Source organism: Trachurus japonicus, chromosome 3 (assembly GCF_045865225.1).
Source record: "Trachurus japonicus isolate A0001 chromosome 3, Traja_1.0".
NCBI classification, from domain to species: domain Eukaryota; kingdom Metazoa; phylum Chordata; class Actinopteri; order Carangiformes; family Carangidae; genus Trachurus; species Trachurus japonicus.
This window is the reverse complement of record NC_140909.1, coordinates 30,106,009-30,128,447: the sequence shown is the minus strand read 5'-3', so window position 1 is coordinate 30,128,447 and position 22,439 is coordinate 30,106,009. Positions and strand designations below refer to the sequence as shown.

The window sequence follows — 22,439 nt, the reverse complement described above, 5'->3', positions numbered from 1 at the left end:
CTGAAGCAGCACTAGATTACATTTATTGAGTTCAAAGTAAGCTTTTTTTTTATTTCCATAGAGGAAAAAAAGTATATTGTATATTAAAGCAGATATCAGTGGCACGGCCGTTTCGGCTAATGCTGTGTTCAAGGCAGGCTTTTGAAACCGTAAGTTACAGCTTCAAGTCACAACTACGACTTGGTAGCGTTCCAGGTAACCCGTAGCTCGTGTTTTTACCGTCCTGTTGTCTGTGAAAGTTCCCTATAACGGCCACTCGTAACTTCCGACCCGTGAACTCGTACCAGATCGAACTGGTATGACTTCACAGGAAGGAAAAACACAAAGTACGAGTTTCCTTGAACGCACCATGAGTTAGCAGCCCCCGCCCTCGTCAGGCATCAATTGGTCCTCGTGCTACGTCACCACATTCACGCGCATCCCTTGGCTGCACACACAGCCCTTCATGCCGTTCTCTCCCCTCATTGGATAACACTTGTATCCCACAAGGAAAATTTTCTCCTCGGGAGTGACGGAGAGACTCGTGTTTAGGCTGAAATACTTCATGTAAGTGATTGCTGACGGAAAATAGGACTATTTAGGACTTATATTAACAAAAACATTCCACTGATATCTGCTTTAATGTAGTGCGTTGAAAAATTCAAGAAGAACCGTGTTGGTGGAAAACACGTCCGTTAGACACTCCCAAGTGCTTCTCCTCAGAAATGCTGTGTTTTTATATTTATATGAAGAAAAGGTCAACTGTGGAGGGAGGGTGCACAGTATTACTACTCAAGCCAACTCTACTTTAATAATACACCTGCTCTCCATCACCCTCCTCTCTCTCTCTCTCTCTCTCTCTCTCTCTCTCTCTCTCTTTCTCCTGAATATTTGTTCTCCAGGAATCAGAGCAGGCATGCTTATATAATGCTGCTAGGTTTCCCATGAGGTGTCTGTGTGTGTGCGTGTGTGTGTGTGCAGCACATTAGTGGAAAATGAAACCGACTATTTTTACGCTGGTGATCCTGACCGGAGGCGTTTACTGTAAACTCTGTATCAGCCGTGCAGAGGCGACAACATGACAACATGCAGTGTGATCTGGGTCACTGGCGGTGTGTTAACCTCTGCAGCCAGCTCAGGCTCAAGAAGTCTCTTTACTGCCCCCTGGTGGACACTTAGAGAACACACTGTGGGCAGTAGAAGAAAAAGAGTTCCGAGAATTTTTTACCACTGAAGCTCTATCGGATTTTTGGCTGTTTCTGTTTTTCTTGTGTGTCTCTTTGTGTGTTTTATTGGAATGAAAAGACTGTGTTGTAGTGAAACAGGTTGTCACTGACCCCTGTGGTAAATCCTGCTGCAGTAGTTTCTGACCTTTGACCTTTGGTTTTGGTTTTGGTCTCAGATTTTGTTGTTTTACCTGTCTCTGGATGTACAGATTATGAATTATAATTCAATATTCATTCAGGAATACAGCAGGGAAGGGAGGTCAAAACAGTAAAGAAACAAATGTATTAAGGATAACTCAGCCCAGCCTATGCAAAGTAGAGCACTGGTTGGATACAACTTTCACAACCTGTGACTGCCTGAAAACCTTCCAGCTGTAATAAGCTCCAAACAGGTCGAACCAGTTCTTTAATGAGTCGAAGGGTTGGGGGGGGGGGGGGGGGCAATCAGCAGGGACAGGCTAAAGCAGAGTAGCGTTGCAGCCCCGAGCTGACACAACTGTTGGAGAGGAAAACAAGAAACAAAGGAGAGAAGTTGCAGAAGAATTATGATTTTGTTTATTGAATGACACGTCAATCTCTCTCTCTCTCTTTCTTTCTCTCAATCTGACAACAGCAGATAACTAACACAAAGGCAGATTCAGCTCTGCCCATCATATAAACATGTGACTCATACATGTGCACACACCACTGTGTCATGTGTGAATCTCAGCTTGTACACGTGTGAGTGTGTATGTGTGTGTGCGTGCGTGCGTGTGTGTGTGATAGATTACCAGGCTAAAGATGATTAAAACCCATGAAGATTGGAACTTGAAGGAATCAGTGAATCACTGCAAATTAGAAAAAGACAGATTTTTTTCTTTTTATTTATTTATTTTTTATCAAGTTCAGACTTGGTGAGAATCAGAGAGCAGGATCATCACTGTAATTCACTGTCATTGTCTTTGCACATCATGTAAATGAGCCTGCTTGATGTATTAACAACTAAAATAACACAAGAACAACATAACACACAGAGATTTTCGTGTTTATAGAGGGGAGAGTTCACAAGGGCAACCTTCATGCTCTTTACTACGTTTTTATATATATTTAAATAAAAGTTGTTGTTTTTTCTTCCTTCTCATCCTGTCTCTCACTCCTCTCTGTCTCTGCCTCTGTTTCTCTCCAGGTTGCCATTATCGCTGGAAACTTTGAGCTCGCTGAACTCATCAAGAACCACAAAGAGACAGATATAGGTGAGTAGCAAAGCCGTGGATTGTCTCTTCCTCTTCTCTATACATCTATCCATCCCTCACCTATTCTTTCCTAACCACCCCAGGGGTATTCCTGAATTTCCCTCAGGATACACTTCAAATCCCCCTATGGTTTGATCCTTCCTAAATGACCTCCTGGTATAATCCCCTCTGCGGGATTACGAGCGTGTTGCCCAGAGGATGAAAGTTTATGTTTACACCAGGACGATCCTGGGGGCCGATGAGGCTGGGAGAAATGATCAATGCCTCAGCCGGCTGGAGCTTTCATCCGGTGAAAAGTGATTGGTGGGTTTCCAGAGGTGTCTACTGAGTGGTGAGTAAAGGGATTTGATGAAGTCGGTAGATGGAATTAACGATTCCTCTATTGATTGTGATTGTTTTTGTACAGCACTGTGCTCAGTTTGGTGCGTGTTGTGGAGGCTTTAGTTTAAACAGATGAGGCTTTTCTTCATGGGTGTGTCAGACAAGATCAGGGTTTATAAATTAGACAACTTACTGTACCACCATACTGTTGATCTTATCAGTGGATTAATACAGTGTTGGAATAACTGCTGAAGTCAGATTAGACAGATGTTTAGTTTGGCTCCTTTTTGTGTCCATTCTAAAACACATGTCAAATCAAATGCTCTTGTAGTTTGCAATAAAAGGCTAAAGGCCTCTTTTAAAAAAAAACTCAATCCCACTGGTTGAAAAAGTAGGAAGCATCGTATGTGATATGTAAACAAATTTACAGAAAAAGAAACTTTGTATAAAATATTATTGTTGTGTTTTGAATGTTTCCCTGTAAAGGCTTCACGTTCCTTCTTCTGTGTTTCATCTGGATGTTGATCCATGATAAGATATAACAACCACCTCAGTGTGGTTTTACATCTACTCTCTCAGCTTCTCTAGAATGAACAAGTCAGTGTCAGCCAATCAGAGTACAGGGGACTCTGAGCCTTCATTGTGATTTGCTGATTGTTTCCTAGGTGATCCAATAAAAATAGAGCAGATTTCAAGTAAAACACTCAGAGAAACCAAATCCTGAAAGTGGATGGTGGGTCCATGTGGGCAGGTGGGAAGTCCTGACAGCTTCATTCCTCTGTGCACTGAGGCTTCGATACTTTCACAGTATTAATATACAACCTAGATCTGCTTTATAATCACACAACACATGGGCATCTATCTTTATACTGTATGAACTTTGATATAAATGTAACAGAGGTCCGTGGATATAGCCACAGTCACGAGGTACCAGTGAGGAGAAGTGACAACGCGGTACTGAAGTTAAACTCACTCACCCAAAAAAGACGTGCTAACCCACTTGCCAAGTGGTCATTGACCTCTTGGCAAAACGGTTTGCATCGTCGCCCACGGTGCGGGAGAACAGGGTTTGAAACCCACTCATGGCAGGCCAGACAACACTGGTCACATAAACATCCACCTTTATACTGAACGGAGCTTTAAGATGGTTTACAAAGATTTGCTCATAAACATGGCTCGGGTTAAGTGAGGATTCAAGCAGGTTCAGTGCCTCATATAGTAACAATCCCTGTTTGGCTGTTTGCTGCTGATTAAAGGGTTAAATGTGTTACATTAAGATGCAAAAAGGAGCCTTTAAAGTGCATATTCATCCATGTGTGTGTGAGAGAATGAGAGGGAGGTGAGAAGACGAGATGGATTTCTCACCAATATAAAACTGTTTTGAACAGATTCCATGTTTTTTTTTTTTGTCATCTCACTTTTTGTTGCCTTTGCTGCAGAGTCGTCACTTACTCAGTTATCAAGTTGTGAAGAGGCAGGTTAGTAACAGCGATAGACTCAGCTCTGTTTTAACACCTGATCCAGCAGTGTACAGATTCAGCAGCTGTTGGATGTTGCACAGTCAGGTCAGTATTTTCCACAGGGTGAGAGTAGAAATGTCTTGAGTGTGATGAAATGAACACAGGGCGTCGGTGGGAGTTGGCTGGGCCTGCGGAGCAGTTTATGGAGCGCAGAGATAGCTCAGGGATTATTGGGCTTGAGAGAAAATGTGGAAAGATGAACAAACAAATAAATAAATAAATATATAAAGCAGGACAGAGAAAGATGAGGTTGGCTAAGAGATGAATGAAGAGAGAGAGGGAGAGAAATCTAATCTAATCTAAAGATGTAATCCCGCAATTGTTGCCCTCTCTCATGAACGCCAGCCGCCAGTGGGAGCGGCCTCACATGGCGGCGACCTGGTGAAGGGCTAAATGGGACGCCACGGCGCCGGTGCAGGATTACCCCCCCAAAAGCCGCATGGACATCTGCTACGCCCCCGACACCACCTACTACCTATCTATCTCTAATAACACCGTTTCTACCCCACACCTCCGCAAGCGCTCGCTGTAGTGATGAGTGTCAGCCAGGATTAGCCAAAAGGTGGCGAGGCAGTCGGTCGCTAGTCGTCCCCCTCGTGTTTGGACACTGTTGCTCTGTCTCTGTCCCCGGTGGGATTTTGGGATGGGACATCTCCACGTCTGGATTCTCAGTTGGCCACCATGGGTTCAGGCTGCTGCAAAGGTTGGTGCCTATATCCCTGCCTCCCATCAACCCACACACACACACACACACACTTACACAGTCCTCACAAGAAACAGCTTGTGTCGTGTTGAGCCTCTTGCTGGTTATATGCAGCTTTAAAGCTCTTGAATGCTGATCATAGACTAAACATAGTGTGACTGTGTGTGTGTATCCAGATGATGTAACTACTCAGCTTCACAAATCTGTCATTTTATTACATCATTGTTTTGATACTTCATCACATGGTCGGAGCTTAAGATCCAGCTGGGCAACACGGACATTGACATGTAGGGGCCCCAGGCACACAGGGGCCATGAAATTGGACTCAGCGTGTGTCAGTTGGTTTGTTGTGATACTGTTGTCGAGTATGAAACAGTAAAGAATGATGAGCATCTTTACAGATGCCAAGCTGAGAATACACAGTCTCATAATGACAGATCCACAGAGCCAGGATTTAATACCGTATGTCACAAACCTGAAGAACCTGTCATGACAGGGGGTGGGAGTAACATACATACATACATACATACATACTAGAGTTAGCATTATCAAAACTAAGCTCTTACCTGTCTGCTGGTCTCTGGTTCTGGTCTCAACAGTGAATCTGGGTCTGATTGGCACTCAAGCGATGTGCCTGCAGGGGGTGGGCGGGGCTCAGCTTTCTCAATCAGGAAGTCAGAGGAGATGAGCTCCAGGTTTTTAAGTGTAAAAACCATGTTAACGTATGAAAATCACTGCATAAAGTAGTGTTTATAAAATGCTATAAACTTACTGTCAGACAGGAAATGTGTGTAAATCCTGTGCATCACACTGTGCTAGAATGTATTAAAGCATATACGGTATGTGGGCTTAATATAAATATTAATATTGGAGTATGGCAGAAGGTGTTGGCTCACAGCTGCAGATGCAGATGTTTGCAGTTTACTGCATGTAAACTGCATACTGGTAGATTCTCTGCTTCAGAGCGGCTCGGCCCAAAGGGAAAATTATTCATGTCCAACATTCACATTTTCTTTTCAGTCAACAGCAGGTGCAAGAAATGATCTGTCCATCATGTCTGAGTGGATGGTGTGTAAGCATATTGGTCTGCAGAGATGACTACAGGGCAGGACCAGGGAGGAGCAGCTTGTTTTTATCTAGACCTGGTCGGCCACATCTGCTGTCAGGTGCTTGAATGCAGTTACTGGTCACATCAGTGTTAATGTGCAGCTGGATGTAGAGGCTGAGGTAGTGAAGTAGGACACAGTGTGATGGTGAAGGAGAAAGAAAGGCTGCTCAAAGTCCACTGACAACCATTTGTGTGTAGCCCGACGTCCTTTATATGGTTCATGTGTGTGTGTGTGTGTGTGTGTGTGTGTGTGTGTGTGTGTGTGTGACCTACATAGTGTAGCTAATAGTTGGATGTATAGAGTAAAGGTCTATAGATGGAGATCTGTTAATGTTCAAAAATAGTTTACAATACTGAAGACAAGTGGACTGTTGTACCCCAGGACACCACAACAGAGACAGGTGACCACTCCACACCCAAAAGACTCAAAGTCAAGTTTACGTTTTTGTCACTGGAAAATGATCTGTTCACATATCATCATTATTGTTTATATATTGAATTTACATACCGTATGTTCAAATGACATAAAAACATATAGGTTAAGATTATATTAGAAATAGAAACAATTACATAACATATATGTCTAACCTAAACATCTAGGCATGTTTATGTGTTTGTATTTTAGACATGTAAAATAAATATACATCCTTCCCTAATGTTGATATTACAAACAGTTGGTTCCAAACGGCTGAGACCTCTGGATGCAAAGAGGCATTGTATTTCTAGAAAACATACTGCAGGTATGTAAGCACATCATATTTTTTATTTATATGCTGTTTAAATAAACATATACAAATCAAATAAATATCATTAATATGTGTGGTTTTACCACCTACAACCAAATAAAAATATAAAAATAAAAATACTCTGAATCGACTTCACCTCTGGCCTGAGAAACTCTTAGCTCTTTAGCCCCATGTCTTCTTTAATAGTTGTTAAATGACCTTGGGGGATTCCTGAGTCTAAACCACACACAGTCATAGCCTGAACCAGTAAGTATAAGCAACATACTTGTCTTTTCCAATTATTCATGAAGCAGCCATGGCTCCATTTTTGCATATAATTGATCACCAGCAGCGTGACAACAATGGAAACAAAACAACTAATGCAGCAGTGTGCAAATGTTAAACTATGCTGCTAAACAGAAGTTATTTACTGAGACAAAAACTACATACACACACACACACACACACACACACACACACACACATTCTGTAGGCTGTGAATGTAATGACTGAGTGTATGGTGAGGATGTCTGTGGGAGATACTGCTTCTATTTCTTCTCTCCATACACCAGTAAGCCTGTGTAAGAATGATTGACAGATGGGAGTATTAGGCCACCCGCTGCCTGAGTGTGATAATCCACGTATTGACCAAACACACACTTTCATACTCGCGCACACACACGCACACTCACAAGACACTTTTACACACATACCTCAACCACTTTCACACTCGTCTGTTCCACAGTTTCACTGCAAGATTTTACAGCTCCAGAAAATGTCTGTGTTTTTCTACAAGTTCGAGTTCAAACACAGCTCCTGGAAGAGCAAACACACACACACACACACACACACACACACACACACACACACACACACACACACACACACACATGGGTCCATCAGGATTCAGTTTTACTATGAAGAAGTGATTCCTAAAGAGGAGATCCTATTAAAATCCTATTAACAATAAATACATCAATTGAACACTGGTCTTCTGTATCCTTTGACAATATATCATATGCTGTCATGTAACACCCAAGCAGTTCAGTTTAGTATTCAGTATTAAAATTACTAAATACTTGTGTAAAAAATCATTATACAAATAAAACACAGGCAAAATATAACAGGACTGAAACTGTGAAATAATCAAATACGTCTCCTGAACTCAGCTGTTATTATTCCTCAAAATTAGATTGAAATTTAATCCTGTCTTTGTATTTGAAATTCTTTCAATGATTCAGATTTGATGCTTCAGCTGCTTTCAACATGACCTGAAACTCCCGTACAGTACATGACATTCAAACACTGTGATTTCAAATTGTTCTTTCTCTAAAGTCTGCTTTTACTTCACCGTGCTTTCTTCCCCCAGATGAGCTTTTATTTCAAAAAGCAGCTGCAGCATCAGAGCAAGCAGAGGAATCTCTAAAATGAAGAGATAAGAGGTTGTTGTATGAATATAAGTGTGTATAAGTGTGAACAAAACTATTTTAAAGGGACAATGAGGAGTTTGTATTTCGTTATAAAAAAGTCTCATATTAATGTGGATGAATCTACGTTACCCACACTTGTTAATGGCTCCATTTTCGATAAATATATTGTTTTGTCTCTATCGTTATTTTGTTATTTTAGCCGACCAGTGTTTCCTTACTTTCGGTTTCGCGGCGAGTCATGAGAATAACGCAGCCGAATCACCGTTTATGGTTGGAACTACGACGGTAACTGAACTGTTTTGGCTAACTTCCTGTCAGCCGATGGAGTTAGCAGCCCCTGCCCTCGTCCCTACGTCACCACATTCACACGCATCCCTTGGCTGCACACACAGAGAGGACCGCCCCTTTATGCTGTTCTCTCTCCTCATTGGATAAAGGTTGTAGGATACAAGGAAAGTCGGAAGATATAACTATTTAAGACTTATATTAACACAAACATTCCGCTTACTTCTGCTTTAACAGTGTGGGTAGCGTAGATTCATCCACATTAACGTGAGACTTTTTTTATAACAACTCCTCGTTGTCCCTTTACTGTAAGAAGAAGATAAAATCCAAAGCTGTAAAACATGACTTTTTATATTCTGAAGAAAATAGATCAGATTTCTGAGAAAAGACAGAAGTTTCTACTCGAAGCTGAGAGAGTTAAATAACTGTGATTAGTTTAAAGTGCAGTGGAAAAATTCCTGCAGGCGGAGAAGCTCAAATAGAGACTGGACTTCTTCCTCCTGTTATATACATGTGTCACCGCTGCCTTCAGGAGATGAATGTAAAGACTGTGGTCAGTCAGTCACGTTTGTTCACAGAGCTGCTCCCTTTCCCAGGTCGTTCGTTTGATGAACTGATAAAGTGCAAAACTGCTGCTAAAGTCAACGAACTTGAGATAAACAACAATATATTCTCATTAATAAAATAGTTTTCAGCCGTGTGGGCGTGTGCATGTGCATGAAAGCAATCAAAATGTTTTTATTATTACTGTGTCGTTGGTAACTTATATTTTACAATTCGTTGGTAATTTATATTCTACAATGTGTTTAAATACATAAGTGTTAATATAGAGTGTTTTTATATCAGCTCTGTAGCCCAGAGAAATCTGTGTATTTTTGCAGCAGCACTGAATACATCAATATGTAAAATATTAAACATGGAAAAACATTATTTATCCTGTGATTGTCAACAACTCTTCTTGTGATGTTTCTTAACTTCTCTAGATTAATCTGACAGTTTTAAAATATGAAAACAAGTAAATAAATAGATTTCTAACAAAAAATTCACAAGCAAAGTATTAGGGGTTTTTATTGTTATTTTGTGCTTTAAGGAGAGGAACTAGAGCGCTGGTGGTCCTTGTGTTAAAAATAATGACAATAATCTTGATCTACTGAGGCATTTCAAGCACTCTTGGGGGGCCTTGGGGGCCACAGGGGCTGTAAACAGCAGCTGGGTTTTTTGCTTATGCCTTTGGCCGGCCTGCTCCTCTGAGTGGGGTTTTGGGGTTTGGCTCCTTTTCCAACTCCTCAGCTCTTAATCCTGCTCTGATTGGTTTCTGCTGTTCCCGGTCAGTTTCTCAACCTGACTCTGTAAAGACCGTGTGTTAGAGTTATGTTGATGAAAAAAAAATATCTGAAATTGAAAGAGATGATGGTTTATAAAAGTTATGAAAGTTTAATTCTGAGGTGAGACTTGTCACTCTCCCACTACAACAAAGTGGTTTTATATGTATTTACATATAAATAAGTGAACGCCACATGTTAATTTATTCATCATTGTGAAATGTTCTTTATCCTCAGATGTCAATTGTGCATTATATGCACACACACACACACACACACACACACACACACACACACACACACACACACACAAACCAACGCTATATCTGGCTGTGGCAGCATTGTGTCTGGGAAGGAGCATAAAATTGACACTCACAATATGAACATCCTGTCAGAGAGGAAGGAGAAGTTAATTCACACTGTTTCCTGATTTATATATTCTTTCTCTTTTTGAGAAGACGCCACTGCGATTACATTTCTCACTTCTTGAAGCTGCTGCTTCAACGGTGTGACGTGTTTTGTCCTCATGCAACGTGAACCATTGTTGGAACTTAAGGTGGAAATTAGCATAGAGCACTGAGGGGAGCATCCTTCTCCTTTCAGTGTGTTGGTAATGATTGGTGATATAATTAGATTCAGTGTCTGTGGGGCCCATGTGAGCAGCATTTACTGATAAACATGGTTCAGTAGCTTCAGAAAATTACCTGCTAACTAGTGCATGTGTGTGTGGAGCATTCCTTCACAGTCCGATGCTACATGTAGTAGGTGAAAAGCAACAGAAAATGCATACACATCCCAAAATCTAAAGGCTAGGTCCCAGACGAAATATTAATAATTAATATCACCCAGTAGGTGAATACCATTTTGGGTAAAGACCCTACCTCAGACAGTCCTCAGATAACATGACATATGCATTATACATGTTCTACCCATGTCCTCATAGATTCATGTTGTTTTTCTTCAGACAGTAGTGGAGACGCCTTTGGCCCTTCTCTGTTTGAACCATAAACCAACAAAAAAAACAAAACAATATTCTCTCAGTTTGTTGTGGAAGAGCTTCACTGCTCTGTCAAATGCCAAATGTGAGCCAGACGTTATCAGCCAACATCAGTGCTGGACCTGATCACAGATGCTGTTGTCTCTGAACCAGAACAAATCTCTGCAGCCTGATCCACAGGGCGGTGGGAGCCTCCGGCTGCTGTTTGATCTGATGAGAAGAACTTTATAATAACTACAGTTAAGCATGAAATACTAAATACTCAACTCATCACTTATAATGCATTCTTCCTACAGTAATACTAATAAAAAGTATGTGATTTAAATACACATACACACATTTGTAAATGGTTAACTCTGGAATAATAAGATGATTTCTAATTATTGTTTTTTGATAGTCACTCATTCGTAAGATTATTTTTAAGAGACAGTAAATGATTTCAATGAACATTCATGCTGCACTTTTTGTTATTTATGTTGCACTTTTTTTTTGATGTTATAGAAACACTTATTTAAACTGCAGTCCATGGTTAATTCAGGTAGTTTGTTTGTTAAGTACTTTCTAAAATATTAGGATAATGTAGAAAGAATGAATTTAGTAATTAGCTGATTGACACAGGGTTTGGTGGAATTCAAAATATCTCTGGATTATCAAAGCAATGACGTGGCAGGTCTTTTGGTTTTATTTTTGAAACCACAATAATTGATGTACATTTTTGTCCACATATCGAATATTTGCACTGGTTTGGTTGAAGTGGCAGAGCACAGTGGGATTCTGCCGTCGTTGCTGCATTATTGCATAGTTTATGACAACATATGCTTTGCATGTAGCCATCTGTTTTGCCTCAGTCGGGTCACTTCTCGTTTCAGTGTCTCATCTCACTTCAGAGCTGTAGTGAGGAGATGGAGATGCAGAAGCCTTGGAATCAGACGGTGTGCTATAGTTTCTACAAGACACAGTCATATTTATGTACGTTACGTCATAGGCAGGTGCGAGCTTTAATGATGTATGGAGCCATCCCCCCCTGAGTTGCCTAGCAACACAAAGGATTTGTTTCTTGAAATTCTGCTCTCCAGTCCATCGTTAGCTCAACATCTTTTTTCCCCCTTCATCCCCAGTTGCTCCCGGCAACTAGGTGATATCAGATCCAGGAAGCAGGTTGACTTCCTGGAAGAGAACCACAGAATAAAACCAACATTTTCCCATCATGACCATCATCATCATCATCGTTGTCATGGAGATAAAGTTCCACACTATTATATATATATACATACTGTATAGTACTATATGTGAGCCCGATTGAATTTGGAACGTATATTACCATATACAGTACATAACCCAGGCAAATATATACATTTATTCATGTTCACATTCATAAATGTATATTTATCTCACATCCTGTCAGTACACTCTGCCTTGATATTGTGATATTGTTGAGTCTAAAATCAATGAGAAATTATTAAGAAAAGCATACATGTAGATTAGCAATAATTTAATATAGCCTATCATTTGAGTATATATTATAGTATAACATTTTAACTCATAAATTATACATATTTTTATATGTAAATGTAAATGTTTATGCAATATAGTAAATAATGTGATAGGTGACAAGGCAACATCATTCTTGATATGTGAACATATGTTATATATTAACATGAGCAGAATGTGTTTTACTGACACATACATTGTACAGCAGTCACCATTTACTACTGTTTACCTCATTTGTGAACCTCCTTTGACACCATTCAGTCAGCATTTTAAACACGTGCATGTTTAGACCTTTTACACTGCTGCATGTTTGAATTTAGGCTCAAATATTGGTGCGTTTGTTGTTATTATTAGTAATAATAATATGTTTGGCATCGTTCTTGTTGAGCTCCTCAGGCTCTTGTGCATGATCCTCATCCTCAGTAGATGCATTTGGTTAACATCAGAAGAAAATAGACTAAATCAGAATGATGCTAAATAACTTCAGAGGGTGATATGGAAACTAAAAAGCACCAAATCACCAAGCACCAAGTCTTTCCTTAACTGTTGTTAAGGAAAGACTGACTTCATCCAGGCAACACGTCTCTTCCTATTTCTGCACCACAAGTAATGGAGATTTGCACTTAGTTTGCTTGACATCTTAATTTTCATATGTTTTCTTTGTGTAGAGAGAGAGAGAGAGAGAAAGAGAGAGAGAGAGAGAGAGTGTGTGTGTGTGTGTGTGTGTGTGTCGAGGTTTACAATCTAAGCACAGAGATGTTATTTTCTCTGTTCTCTTTGTGTTTTATGAATTTTGTATGAGGAAACGAGTCGACTGGAAACACCTGAGGCCGAGTGTCTGAACGTTTTGTTCTTCATCACAATGGAGAAGCTGTTACTGTAAATGATAGAGGAAAGAAATGTGACTTTTCTGTCACTAGATAATTGTAAGATTGTTAAATTTCATTTTAAACAGTTTTGTTCCTCAGATCCTGCCGACAGAAAAAAAACCTCAGAGGCTGCTGCCACAACTTCCTTCTTGAAATCTGACAAATCCAAATCTCTCAGTATTTATATAAATACATATAACTGACTGCAGTAGGAACATCCAACATATCGACCAACATCTGATACTAAGTAGCAGCCCAGAAAGAGTTAAAGAGTTTGAACTAAAACCTGAGCCAATCAGAGGCACATTTTATCTTCTAAGTCTTCACCTTGTCATTGTTCACATTCCTTTATTCTACAGATGTTTTAAATCTTTGACCCATATGAAACTGAAACTTGTTTTTGATTGACATGGCCAACCATACTGATCATAAATCACGGCTAAATGAATTAACTGGAGGAATAGATGGTAAAACGCATGTGGATGTGTGAACGTGTTGGACTATTTTAGGTGTTGTATGGGTCCAGACTGTAACTGTGTCACATTTTATCAAGTCATTATCACACTCAAGCATGGAGAGTGAGACGTACTTGTCACCTACAGTTGTATTATTAGACTCTGATGTTTGCAGCCTGATAACACATAAATCATCTGTTTGGAGCGGATGAATGTGTTGGAGGTCGGGTAAAAACAGATCTCCCTGTTTATTCAACTTGTCTATCTGTCACGTCTGAAGACAAGACGCTTCTGCTTTGTTCCTCTCTACCTCTTGGTGTCCTCCACTACCTTTCCACAGCATGCCTCCACCTCTGTGCTGTCCCAGCCTCTGCTCCGCTGTGCAGTTGTGCAGCGCAGTCCGCTCCTCCTGGGAGAACAGGAGGGAGGGGAGGTGTGTGAGGGGCGGAGCCAGGGAATTCGCGCGTGTGTGTGTGTGTGTGCGTGCGGAGGGGGTCGCGCTGTGCAGCAGGAGGCGGTGGTAGTGGAAGGTGTGAGCGGGATCATGTGCGCTGCGCGCGGCAGCTCCTCTCCGCGGAGTCGCTGTCCGTGGTGCTGAAGGGGAAAGTCGGGCTGTGATATGCACGAAGAGAAAGTCGAGCAGGAATAACACAGGAGTGATCATGAAGTCGATAATCAATGCCTTAAAAAAGGAAGGTAAGAAGCCTCATCTCTCTTTTGTCTACTTTTCAAATCCAGCGCTCAGGTTTCGGACCTCTGGAGTTGGCGCTTCCAGCTCCTCCATCAACTTGAGCTGAACGTGGATCATTTCCAGTCGCCTTGTTGAGAAAAGTAAAAAAAGTGTTCAGCATAATTTGAGGATGTTTTTGTAGATCGGTGCGTATTTAGGTTACAAGAATAATCCGGGAGTTGTGTCTCTTTTCTTTCCTTTTTTTTTCTTTGTGCGGACTGAAAAGAGAAGGAGGCAGCGCGGCTCTGGACCCGTTTTTAGGTCACACTAGAGCGGATGGAAAATCAGGTTCCAAGGTTGAGAAAACACCCACAGCCATGACTACATGTCGTTCCCTCAACCCAAACAGATCCTGAACAGCCCGTCCATCTGCCCGCGTGTGAAACCATGTTGGTGCGTTGACGCTTTGATTCATCCGCTGCTATTTTTCTCAATGAAGACTGAGCTGTGTGGAGCCAGTAGGCTGGGGAAGGGCGCCAAAATCTGGATTCTGTAGGATGAACGTACAGCTGAAGGCTTTTTGCGGTCACTTTACACCCGATGCGGTTATTCATACTGTAGCAGCAAACATACTGTATGTGAAATGTCTAATTACAGGTTGCAAGTTGGTCTCAGAGATGAATGATGATGATGATGATGATGATAATGATGCAAGTGACGCTTCAAGTGTAGAATCTATGAAAGTAATAAGATGTTTTATTCTGTTCTTATTCTGTTGGTTTCATGAGGAGAGTCACATCCATACTGTTCAGCTGTCAAATCAATCATTTAGTAAAAATGAAACTTTGATTTAAATGTCTGCTCTCATTGATTTGTCCCTGTGATTTTTGAGCACCTCTTATAAAATCAGACCCATTCAGCTGTGCAGCTCTGAAATCTCTGACAGCTTTTTACTGCTGAGAAAATCAGTGAGTTAAAGGTTTGGCACCAGAAGGCCTGAAGGTGAAATTCATGAAAATGAAAAAAAAAAAAGATAAATTATTAAAGAAAACAAAATAATGGAATTGATCTGAAATCAAAAACTCTTGGAAGACCATCAATTCTCTGAAATTCAGGTTTCGGGAACATATGAATCATCATCATCATTTTGCGTCATTATCACCACTGACAGTGTTGTGTCACATAACAATTATTTACCCGTCTGTCATCTCACATTTTATAAATTCTTTGCCTGCTTTTTGTTCCATTGTAATCAAAAAATTACATGTCCAACTTAGATGCTGGGGGAAAAATGCTGCAGTTACAGGGTAACTGTTGTTCTCACAAAGAAAAAAATAGGCTTCAGGCAGCAAAAATACATAAACACTATAGATTCAGAAGCAAAGAGAGAATTTAAGTCCTGATGTTTCTGAGGAATTTCATTTAGTGCAGCTTTAAGTCTCTTTAATGCCAGTACAAACAAAGTATGAGTGCAGATCGTCTTCACATGAAGACTTGGAACTACACTGTTGAAGTTGTAGTGCTTACGTTACAGTGTACGTAGCAGAACAAGCCTGTACCTGACTGTGTCATCTTGCTGGCCACTTGACCAGAACAGTAGCCATACTATATATTACTCACCCACTGAACAGCTCCATCTGATGGAAGTTTTAAATATTACGTGTCCCACCCTTTAATGATACTATCAGTGATGATGATGATGGATGAATGATGGTTAAAACCAGAGTGTTTCAAGCTGTCATCAGACAGACAGGTTGTACAATCACAGTATTATATGATCTATAGAAAATCATGGTCTTCCAATTTTGAAGTAAAATTAGATTTGGGGGTACTATGACATCATCACGTTGCTTCCCTCTTTGGTTTCCTTCATGGGTTGATTATTAATTACAGTTTGACCGTCATGACTCACTGGTCAGATTATGTTCCAGTCTGGGTGAGTTGTTGGTCCCAGTGAGGAGCTGAAAATCAAACTGATGTGTAATGACTGAAGTGGTTTTATTTTTTGTAGACTTATTTTCCTATTCTCGTGCAAATTTGTGACTTGGTGGCCGAGGGGTTAAAATGCCAAGGAGCTTTGTTGCATTATGCTCCATGTCCGTCCCCTTGTCATCTTTTTGCCAACTCTCTGCTGAATGAATGAAAATTGATTTGTTTTTTTTTGTTTTTTTAAAGACATTTTTATTTCTCTTTTGGTGCAGAACATTACGGGAAGGCCTGTGTTGTTGTTTTTTCCTCAGGTCTGCAGTATGTTCTCCTATCTGGACTAAAATATTACTGGTCCGCTGACTGTCAGAAATCTTACAACTGTTCCCAGTTGAAGGAGAATGTAACTGCCTATTGTTTTAAGTGTTTGGTCAGTCTGGTTGTCTTCCTGATGTGAGCAACGATTGATTGTCATATGATCTATGACAGAGGCAAGCTTCACTGCAGCAGCCACCATCAACTTCAGGTTAGTTGGATATGAAAAATCAGGTTGACTTCAAAATCCAGCCTTGACTCACTGACGTTATGACAATCAGCAGATGTTTGTCAGATGTTGGGTTTTGCTCCTGACGGGAATCTCAGTATTTTTCTATGTCAAGAAGCTGTTAGCATGAGACGTTGGGGGGGAAAAAACACCAATAGAGCCAGTGTCATCTGCTGTTAGAATTGGACATTGAACTTCCCGTTGTAAAAACCTTGATTTCTTCAAATCAACGTGTGATGATGTCAGAGTGGCTTCATGCCTCCATCACAGTCTGTTCAACACTTCCAAAACTCTGTGTTGCATTGTCCGCATTGGTGGCTGCATGCTTTGGTGTCCTGGTTAAAGGGACAACGAGGAGTTTCTCCATCGGCAGAATGAAAAATTCTGCGACAATAAAAAAGTCTCATATTAATGTGGATGAATCTATGTTACCCACACTTGTTAATGGGCCCATTTTCAATAAATATATCGTTTTGTCTCTATCGTTATTTTGTTATTTTAATCAATGGTGGAAATGCTGGTCGAGCCAACCAGTGTTTCCTTACTTTTGGTTGGTCGGCGGGTCATGAGAATAACGCCGCTGAATCGCCGTTTATGGTCGGAACTACGACGGTATCTGATCGTCTTCGAACCTCTGACTTTAATTCTTGATGAATGAAAACATTCTTGGCAAGATGTCCGTCTTGCGCCGGTCCAAGAATTTCACCGTCCGCACGGAGGCTCATGGTAAATGTAGTAGGAAACACTTCGCTTTCCAAAACTCCTCGTTGTCCCTTTAATGGTCATTGAATGCACCACAGTTGGGTGACTGTACATTGAGAGTTCAGATCTGCGGAATGAAGGGAAGAAGGTTCACAAACTGAGGTGAAGATCTTTAGCATGAACAGACTGTAGCTGTCGTTAAGCCTGATGATGGGCAGACGTCACACTGGCACAAACTGGACCAGTGCATCAGCATCATGTCAGCGCTGTCATTTAGCTGAGTACTTCCAGACTCTCTGACCTCTGACACGCATCCTGTGTTTCAAGAGCATTAATTATATAGATGCCACTGATTGCTTTTCTAACTCTTACATAAGATGCTTGGATTGTTTTGACTCCACTTTCCCATTGTACTTGATAATTAATTTGTGTCAGCGATTGTGTGCAGGAGCTTCAGAGAAAGTGAGGGGCCAATCCATGCACTTGAGTGTGTGCGCGAGGCCACACACACACACACACACACACACACACACACACACACACACACACACACTCACACCTCTCAGGGATGCAGATAGCCTGCTAGATCCTAAATGTGTTAGCTCATTAGATGTTAGCACCTATTCTCCTCATCAACATGTCTGCTGTAGACAGAGAGAGAGAGGTCTGAGATATTAGTCTGGGAAAGCGATAATGACTCAGTGAATCCCTCTTCAGATGTTCATGCTGCCAGGAAGTGAAGAGCGGGAAACTGGAGCGCGGCTAACAGGCGACTGGTACCATTGTATTAATCAAGTCATAATCAGGAGATGCTTATTGGGATGGCTGCGGGCCTCTTCTGCTTCTGCTCCGCTCGCACCGGCAATAATTGCGAGGAGAGCTGGAGCTGGCGATGGCAGTTGTAGGCTCGTCGTCTTGCAGTGTAATGGAGGAATGTATCCGTGGGGAAATCAAGGCCAGCCTCCATTACAGGTTCAGTTTGACAGCACAGTGCAGCCAGAGAGGCCAGAGAGGAACTCAGCCCTGCACAAGTAATCCTGATAATCATGCTAATGATGACCAGAGAGGGACAGCAGCGAGGAGCGTGGAGCCATAGCCAATCACCAAACTCGGTTCAATATTTTGTGTGTGTCTGTGTGTGTATGGGGCATTTATATGTGATGTTGGCTGGTATTGGAGAACAGGCCCACAGTGAGACAGAGAGAGAGAGAGAGATCAAGATAGATTAGATTTAGATGGATTGATCAAGAAAAAAATGACAAGACCTGTACGACAGTGGCAGAGAGGGGCCAGGGCCAGTGTGGATGGATGGATGGATGGATGGATAGGTGGATGGACATGCGTGTGCACATAGCAATTCTGAGAGATCACTGAGAGAAAGAATAGCACATCAGAGCAAAAAGGTAAGATTTTCTACATCCCCTCCACCTTATTCTGTGATTTACAAATGTCATTGCTCTTTGGTGCCAGTGCGGCACAGATGGCTTCAGCTCTACGCAAGCAGTCGACTACGTCCTTTAAAAAAACACAGATAACATGCAGTGCAAGATACATATGTATAACTTTGAAATACTAATAGAATTACTAGTTTGATACTTAACCATATCCCCTTAAACAAAGAGGAGAACTTAAATGTATTTTTTATTTTGACAAGGCTGTTGATTGAGTGACTACCACTGTGGTGGTTGTTCAGTTTGAAATTTGAAATTACACTTGTTTTATGTTGTTGGCTCTTTAACTGTGAAAGTATTAGACATTGATATTCTTCCACAGCCAAGCAGGTAGGATGATTAGTAGATAGATAGATGGGTGGGGGGTTGGGTATTAGTGAAAAGCAGAGAATTAAAGACTCTTTCTTCAACTTGCCTCGTGTTTTTTTCACCATCATTAATCCTCCACTCTCCCTGGAAACTGAAAACACGAGCAACCTAAACTGCTCAATCACAGTTCTCAGATCAGCAGTGTATCGAACGGACTCCTTCCACGCAGACAATGCAGAGCAGTTCCCTCCAAGTGGTGGTCAATACACTAATTTAAATTGGACCAAAGTGCCTCTTAGAATAAATTGCAACAACAGTAAGAGGGATAGTTGCAGCCTTTTATTATGCAAACTGTACAGTCTGTGCTTAACTAATGGGAATCAATGAGCAGCTGTATCCATTTATGCAAAGCCCAGAATTATCAACACCAATTGACCTTCACACAGTGATGTCACCTGCATATGCTTCAGGAGATAAAGTTTGTCCATCACAGCTGCACATGAGTGACATTCAGTCAAACAGCTAACTCTGCCAAGGCCGAACAATCCTACACACGTCTGTCAGGTCCAGTTATTATCTGGATCTGCACCAAGTTGTATCAACTGATTTCACGCCATAAATATGTCTTTTAATATCAACATCCAGATATTATCCCTTAAGTCATCAACTAAGATGTTAATAAATGCCTCATCTCGCAATATTAAAGAAAGTGAGGAGAAAAAAAGAGGTTTTTGTGTTTACCACATTCACATTATTGGGTCTGTAGCAAATTCTAATGGGTTCATCACTGAACTATGAGTTTGGTGCAAATGACATAGAGTGACATTGGAGCTTTAGTTGTTGTAACAGTGTAACACAATGACAGAGAACAGAGGCTTAAGAGGATTAAAGAGGAGAGTGATATAGCATATATACAAGAGTAGCAGCTGTACGTATAGAATGGAGGAGCAGACTGCAGCAGGGAAGGAGTTGAAGGATTTTTTATTATTCTTGCTTCCTTCTCGCTACCTTAAAAAAATTAAAAAAAACAACACAAATGTGTGTATCAGTTAAGCAGTTGCAACTTCAGGTACTGTACTGAGTTATGTTTTGACACCCACCCACCCACCCACTTGGACAAATGGTGTAGTTGTTGTTAGAAAACTTAGCACGTCTCGTTGTGACTCTGATCCAAGGTCAGCGTGACATTTACTTTAATAGCGGTTGAGAGTTCAGGGTCACTGGCTGGTTGTCATCACTCAAGAACAACCTTACACATGTGGCGCGGAGCCGCTGTGGGGGTCAATGCAGCGCTGCCTTTAGGAAATGTAATTGTGAATTAATGCATCCATACAGTAGGAGTCCTGTGTTTTAACTTGTCTCATCAGCAAATCTAAATTTTTGATTGTTTAATGCATGTGCATTGTTGGTGTATTTATGATTTTGTAAAATTTCAGGCTTTTCACTTGTTTGTTGGACTGAAATAATTCAGTATTCAGAAAATGCAGCCACATGTGGTCTGTAGGCTCATCTTTAACTTTTCACAGTTCAAATGATATATGGGCTGAGTGTCCCCCTCCCTCTCTTGTTACTTCGACTGAGACTTCAACTTACTTCAGTTCTACAGTCTCAGTTTGATCCCTCTGGATGAAAAGATAAGGGATAGAGACGAATTAACCTTTTAAGATAAAGTCCCTCTCCCTCTCACCCTTGTTCCTCTGCAGTGCCTTTCCGTGAGGCTCCAGCCTACACCAAACGCCGCCGGGGTCCATCTTCTGGCAACAACAGCGGAAACGGCCAGTCCCCCACCTCCTTATCAGCGCCACGGGTCCTCCTGCGCTCCAACAGTGACAACAACCTAACAGTCAGTCAGTACCAGCAGCAGCAGCAGCAGCAGCAGCAGCACAGTTCTCCCAGCAACTGGGCCCCCCACCTGCAGCAGCACCAACACGCCCAGCCCCACCCACACCGGGCCCCCCAGCAGGGTCTCCCACAGCCTGGCTCCTCAGCATTGCACCGCAGCCTGTCACCCCAGCTGCTCCAGCAGATGCCCAGCGGCAGCCCCAATGGCAACGTGGTGGTCCGGACCATGGGGAGGGGGGCCAGGAGCCGCTCGCCCTCCCTCAGCCGGCTGGGGGAGGAGGCTCGGCGTGCTCTGCCTTCACAGCGTCAGCCCAGGTGAGCACACACACACGCTGTTCCTGTCTCCTGCACCATACACACTTACAAACCTGGAGGTCAGAGGTCAACACACGACTAGTACACAAATATTTTATTTTGCTACCAGGTTCACTCTCTTTGGTTTAGGACTTTCAACATCCGCATATCTACTGATTTTAGCTTAGCTAAGCTTAAGCAAAGCATGTCAACAAGTGGCGCTGCACGTTAGCAAGCTGAAATGCGTTCCCATTGGCCTCCATTAAACTGTGATTGGGGCAGAAACCTCAGATTTAAATCACAGTTAAATCTAAACTGTTCGCAGGAGCAGAGTGAAGCAGGAAAAATGTTCGTAATGACCTGGGTACAGTTCTTTGAGCAGGGCATTGTTGTTTTTTGTTTTTTTGGCTTTTTCATGCCTTTATTTGACAGTGCAGTCGAGAGAGACAGGAAATGGGGAGGCAGAAAGAGGGGGAATGACACGCAGGAAAGGGCCGTCTTATGCGGGACTCGAACCGGGGCCCCCTGCACGAGGACTATGGCCTCAACACATGAGGCGCCCCAGGGCGTTGTTGTTTTTGTAGTTGTTTCCTCGCATTTCCACGCTCTACATATATACACTAGACTAGTACATACAGTGAACACGCTGTCCCACCCTCCCCCCATTTGAGTCGATGTTTGACGGGTTTCTTCTTGGAAACATGCCACCAACAGACTGCGTCTTCCTAGGGTCACTATAGCAACCATTTCTATGGTTGCCTACAGACACAGTTTTGATGTGGTGATGTGGTGTTTCATGTGTGTGCTTCAAAAATGCTGATTCCAACTTCACGTGTGTGTGTGTTTCCACATTCGCCAGGCTGAGTTCATTCAGAAATGCCACTACGTGTGTGTGTGTGTGTGTGTGTGTGTGTGTGTGTGTGTCTGCACATCTGCATGTGTGCATGACCATGTGAGCGGTGAAGGATTAAAGTGTGACGGGCGTTTATCTCAGAGCGATGTAACTGTCAATCCCGATTAAGACACATGCTCTCTGGC

General features: G+C 41.8%; 1 protein-coding gene across 4 annotated transcripts in view; it reads left to right on the top strand.

Moving 5' to 3' along the window:
- The window catches only part of LOC146990132 (SH3 and multiple ankyrin repeat domains protein 2-like), a 233,315-nt gene that overhangs the window by 133,559 nt on the left and 77,317 nt on the right, over positions 1 to 22,439 (top strand). For all 4 annotated transcript variants that reach the window (XR_015035061.1, XR_015035060.1, XR_015035058.1 and 1 more), the window contains exons 11-12: positions 2,371 to 2,437; positions 20,969 to 21,422. Coding sequence is in view for 1 of the 4 variants with exons in the window: in XM_085769271.1 (XP_085625397.1) it covers positions 2,371 to 2,437; positions 20,969 to 21,422 (521 nt within the window). In the remaining 3 variants the exon portion in view is untranslated. The remainder of the gene's footprint in view (positions 1 to 2,370; positions 2,438 to 20,968; positions 21,423 to 22,439) is intronic.